Genomic DNA, 5,542 nt, shown 5'->3' with positions numbered 1-5,542 from the left:
CGGGTAGGGTTAGGGTTGGAATATTCTCAACCCGCGGGTAGGATTAGGGTTGGATCCAAACCCTACCCTATCCTACCCATTGCCACCCCTACCTCAAATCATGTCCTATTTATACATACATAAAATGTTGATTTTTCAACCTTCATTTAATATGATTCTCTTAAAAATGGACATTCACATTCTTCATTCTTATCACAACAGTTTCCACAATTTTTATTTTTTATTTATCATCGTTACTTGGTTTGCATTCTACGGTATCAAAGCATTACTGATACGTGCTTCAAATGTTCGTGATATGAAGAGTTCAAGAGTTATTTAGAAGATATTTTAGTTTATATTTTTAGAATATTTTATTTAATATATTTTGATTTTGTTTATTTAATTACTAGATTGGGCCGTATGTTTATGGGCTTTAGGGTTTTCTTTGTTTTAACTTAATAAGAGGTCCTTAGCTATTGTAGTCACAGCATAGAATGATTTAGAGGTTTTAAACCTTTTTTGGTTTCGTGATGAAACCATGGTGTGGACAATTGAGGTTGAAGAGTCCCTCTCTTGTTACATCGGGGAATTGAATAGAAGGTTGAGGAGTCCATTCGATTCAATTTCCAAACTATGGCGTTGACAAGTTAGGTTGAGGAGTCCCTTTCTTGTTGCGTCAATAAATTGGGTAGAAAGTAGAGTGATTCTCTTTGTACTCAATTTCAACTTATCTTTTTTGTTTCTATTTTAATTTCAATGTATCTTTTTATTCAGTTTGAATCCTTATTTTCTTATTTATCTTTTATTTCCGTATCAATTACGCTTGATAGTTGATAGCTTTGGAAATTTCTTGTTGACGGAATCATTAGCAATTGGCACATGATACTTCGGCGGCGGTCATGCTCTCCTACTAACAAAACATGGGGACTTTTCAGAGTAAAACTATAGCTTACATTCTTTTATTAATACTGACCCTTTGGAAAAGAAAGTGTGCATTTGAATTCAACACTAAATAGTAAATACTAAATACCGTGTCCTTCTTTCCCTTTTCTTTTGGTTTATTCAAATCACTGGTTGGAAACTTAACGTTACGTGTATGCTTGATTGATTATGTTCTTTTTAGCAATTTATTTTCATTATAAAATATTAAAATGAGCTTATCAACCTTTTTAATTCAGAACAAGACACCAGTGGATAATGTTATGTTAAATTGTTACTTTCATGAGTCATAACAACATTGAATTTGCCACAAGCATGTGTTTTACTTTTCGGCTTTGGGATGTCACGTGTCAGAGCCAAATATGAAAGTTCAAAGTTAGAGTCAGTTTGTTTGATTGCGATTGCATCTGTGACCAAGCAAATGATGTCCCGAGAAAGAGACAAATTCCTCAATAGCGCTTCCAGACTTAATGAATCGTTTTATGGTATCACCGTTTATATTATTAACTATGATTTTTCAATCAAATTTACACTACCCAGTACCTGCCCTTTAAGCAAAAACATGAGAAGCCTTGTGTCACTTTTTGTGACTTCTCTTTTCGCTTCATTCTTATCAAGCTTCTCAGCTCTAGACATTCTTACTACACATAAACTCATCAAAGATGGTGACAAGTTAGTTTCCGCAAGAGGGACCTTTGAACTGGGATTCTTCAGCCCTGGTAACTCCAGAAACCGATATTTGGGAATATGGTACGTGGCTTCACCTAGAACTCCTATATGGGTAGCAAATAGAGAAGCTCCTATTAGAGATGGTTCAGGAATTCTCAGGATCACTGAGGGGGGTATCCTTAACCTTATTAATATCACAGGTAATATTGTTTGGTCTTCAAATGCATATGCAACTGCAGAAGATGCATTTGCACAGCTTCTGGAATCAGGGAATCTTGTGGTGAGAGCCTCTAATGGTAGAACCACAGAATCCTATTTGTGGCAGAGTTTTGATTATCCTTCTGACACATATATGCCTGGAATGAAGATTGGGAAGAACCTAGTTACTGGTTTGGAGACATTCTTAACATCTTGGAAGAGTAAAGATGACCCTGCCCCTGGTAAGTACTCAATTCATCTTGACACTCATGGTTGGCCACAGGTGGTTATCAGAAAAGGAACCACTATAGTGTCACGATTTGGATCGTGGAATGGTCTTGAGTTGACAGGAAATCCAGCAAGGTCAGAAGCATCATTGGTCTTTCAATTCACATATAGTGAAAGTGAAGTTTATGTGGGTTACCAACTCAGGAAGAGTTCTGAGTTGTCTATGTTGTCAAGAGATGTACTGCATCCATCAGGCAACATGCAGCGATTCGTATGGATCAATCGGATCCAGAATTGGGCACTCTCCTCAACGTCTCTGTCAAATCAGTGCCAACATTATGCATGGTGTGGTGCTAATGCCGTCTGCAATAGCAATAACTTCCCTGTTTGTGGATGCTTGACCGGGTTCAGTCCTAAGTCTCCAAAAGATTGGAATAATGGGAACTGGTTTACTGGATGTGAACGCAGGACGAACTTGAATTGCCATGATGATGGCTTCTTGAGGTACACAGGAGTTAAATTGCCTAATACGTCCTCATCATTTTTCAGTGAAACCTTGAATCTTAAAGAATGTGCTCAATTGTGCTTAAGTAAATGTTCCTGTACTGCATATGCAAACTTATATGTTGATGGAAGTGGTTGCTTGCTTTGGTTTGTCGAACTGGTGGATATAATCCAATATAGCCAGCGCGGTCAAGACCTTTATGTAAGGCTAGCTGCTTCAGACATTGGTAATTTTTATTTAGTTTCTGTTGGTTGTCATTTAATTAGATATCTTTGGTAGTTCTTAAGTTCAAAACAATTCAAACATCACCCGGCTTCATTTTCTGCCTTATGTATTTTGTGTTGAAGGAATGGTGAAATAGAAATCCTATGTTTATCAGCATATGCATCCAAGATTCCAACAAATTAAAAAATCAATTATCTAGTCATAAAGTTATCTTAGAATTTTTATTTGTATTGAAGTAATATTGAAATGTCTAGATAATTATAGTGTCATCAAAGTTCCTCAAAATCCCTTCTGATTATGTTCAAAATTTCACAGATAGTGTAAAGAAAATGGAGCGATCCAACAAAGACAAAAGACTAGTGGGTATCATAATTGTATGTGGTGTTTTGGTCATGATTATCTTCCTCTTTCTGGGACACTTAACCTATAAACAAAGTGACAGCAGAAGAAAGAGAGGTAAATTAGAATAAGTTGATAACTGATTACGTTTATAGTATCAGTCTGAGGCCATTTTGTTCCTTTCTTTACTTCTATCCTCTGAATTTGGAGTGGCAGAGAAAATTCACAACCAGGATTACAGATGTGGACAAAGAAAGGAAGAGGTGGACTGGCCAACATTTGATTTTCAAACTATAGCTAATGCAACAGCCAACTTTTCTAGTGATAACAAGGTGGGAGAAGGTGGATTTGGCCCTGTTTACAAGGTAATATAATAATGTTAAGATGATCAACTATCCCATTTCACAAAGTACAAATTCAATATGGATGTTATTGTTTTCACTTTTCAGGGCACATTAATTGATGGACAAGAGATAGCTGTGAAGAGGCTCTCCATAAATTCTGGCCAAGGACTAAATGAATTGAGAAATGAAGTCAATACAATTGCTAAGCTTCAGCACCGTAATCTTGTTAAGCTTTTTGGTTGTTGTCTTGAGGAGGAAGAGAAAATGTTAGTATATGAATATGTGCCTAACAAAAGCTTGGACTCCTTTATATTTGGTATGAGCCATCTTTCATTTATAGTTTCCATTTGAGTTTATAGCCTGTTATGGTCTGCACTGACTTTGAAAATGAATTGAACCATTTAGACCAAACAAGGAGAAAATTACTAGATTGGCCAACACGCATGCATATTATTGTTGGCATTGCTCGTGGGCTTCTTTATCTTCATCAAGACTCTAGAATGAGGATTATTCACAGGGACCTCAAAGCTAGCAATATTCTTCTAGATGCCAATATGAATCCAAAAATCTCTGACTTTGGGCTTGCGAAGGCCATTGGGGGAGATCAAACTGAGGCGAAAACTCATCGGATAGTTGGGACATAGTAAGAGTGCTGTTTGCATATACCTTACATCCTTGTTGGTGCTTTCTGATGTTTGAGAGGTTATTGATTCTATATTAAAATAATGTTTTGCAGTGGTTATATGCCTCCTGAGTATGCAGTTCATGGGAAATTTTCTGTGAAGTCAGATGTCTTTAGCTTTGGAGTTTTGGCACTGGAGATACTAAGCGGCAAGAAGAATAGAGATTTCAGCGACCCGAATCATAGCCTTAATCTTCTTGGACATGTAAGTATAATAAACGAAAAATAAATAATGAGAGTAATGATACTGTGATACGATATGGATTGACATGTTTTTATTACAACAAAGTTTCTTCAACATGAGGTCCATGACACACTAATGAACATGTACTTAGATATTCGTTCTGACTTTTGTATTTCTTCAGAGCTGGAGATTGTGGGTTGAGCAGAGACACTTACAACTGATTGATGATTCATTAAGCAACGCTTCTGATGCAACTGAAATACTTAGATGCATACATATTGCTCTATTATGTGTGCAACAAAGTCCGGAAGACAGGCCAGACATGCTTTCTGTGGTTGTAATGTTAACTAGTGATAGCAATCTCCCTAAGCCAAAACAGCCTGCATTTTATGTGGAAAGGAATTGTCACAATAAAGGCTTTCTAGCAAGTAATCAGAACACATGTTCTGAAAATGAAGTTACAATCTCAGTGGTAGAGGCAAGGTAGCATGTTGAAAATTGGAGGTAGCTGTTTGATTAGATAGGTGTCAGATCAAAATGAAAATCTCTATGAACAACAACTAAAAGTTGTCTATATACCGAACTAAGTTTTAGTTAGTAACTTGTAAAAGTAGTTTGTAACACATGAAAATGTTTGCAACGTTTATAAAGCAGAAAGATATGGATCCTCTAAATTTTGAATTTTATTTTAGAGGATAAAATCACCATTGATTTCATAGGTGGAACTAAGAGAAAATATGACAGAAAAACGATTCAAGAGTGAAAATTCAAAATTTAAAAAATACAAATTCACGCGGAGTACAACAAAAGTTAAAACATGAAAGAGAGAATGTGTGAAAGTCACACTTTGATTGTTCTCAATAGAGTTGTTGGAGAACTTTGAGTAGTCCAAAATTACAAAAAAAAAAAAAGGTAAAATATGATAGAATAATTGAAAAATGGTGCTGAGTAAAAGAATTTGGATCTAATTCTTGATGATTTATTCACCTTATTTCTTTGTTCTGTTATGTTCAACTAGATTTAACCGCTACACGGAATTTAGATGGATATATAAATTAGAAAAAAATAATATCAAACCTATTCTTGATAATGTTATTCGTTACATAGTTTTTTTTTTTTGCATTGTATTTTGTATGAATTTGGAGAATAATACTTTTAGATACCATGCAAATGAGTGTATAATGTTTTAATAACTGAACATAACATTTAATTTTTTAATTTTATTTTTCATAAATTATGACAACATGAAT

The 5,542-nt window shown here is 35.3% G+C and overlaps 1 protein-coding gene across 4 annotated transcripts; it reads left to right on the top strand.

Moving 5' to 3' along the window:
• Positions 1,220-4,993, top strand: LOC107611878 (G-type lectin S-receptor-like serine/threonine-protein kinase At4g27290). 4 transcript variants are annotated; one of them, XM_021109042.1, is made up of 8 exons: positions 1,221-2,517; positions 2,650-2,744; positions 3,059-3,199; positions 3,293-3,447; positions 3,532-3,742; positions 3,832-4,069; positions 4,163-4,313; positions 4,474-4,993. In XM_021109042.1, exons 1-8 carry the CDS (start codon positions 1,259-1,261, stop codon positions 4,777-4,779), a joined length of 2,556 nt encoding a protein of 851 aa, XP_020964701.1. In that variant the 5' UTR covers positions 1,221-1,258; the 3' UTR covers positions 4,780-4,993. The 4 variants fall into 4 exon arrangements, with proteins under 4 accessions (XP_020964700.1, XP_020964701.1, XP_016169245.2 ...); XM_021109043.1 differs by having other exon boundaries at positions 1,228-1,668; positions 1,788-2,744; XM_021109041.1 differs by having other exon boundaries at positions 1,220-2,744.

This window comes from Arachis ipaensis, chromosome B08, assembly GCF_000816755.2.
Source record: "Arachis ipaensis cultivar K30076 chromosome B08, Araip1.1, whole genome shotgun sequence".
Classification (NCBI taxonomy): Eukaryota; Viridiplantae; Streptophyta; class Magnoliopsida; order Fabales; family Fabaceae; genus Arachis; species Arachis ipaensis.
The sequence above is the reverse complement of the archived record's forward strand: the minus strand, read 5'-3'. Positions and strand labels throughout refer to the sequence as shown.

Excerpts from the sequence above, each read along its gene's own strand:
- LOC107611878 (XM_021109041.1), top strand. The coding sequence starts at position 1,259 with ATGTCACGTGTCAGAGCCAAATATGAAAGTTCAAAGTTAGAGTCAGTT. Across the intron at positions 3,200-3,292 it reads TGACAGCAGAAGAAAGAGAG|TGGCAGAGAAAATTCACAAC; the intron begins GTAAATTAGAAT and ends CTGAATTTGGAG. Across the intron at positions 4,070-4,162 it reads CATCGGATAGTTGGGACATA|TGGTTATATGCCTCCTGAGT; the intron begins GTAAGAGTGCTG and ends AATGTTTTGCAG.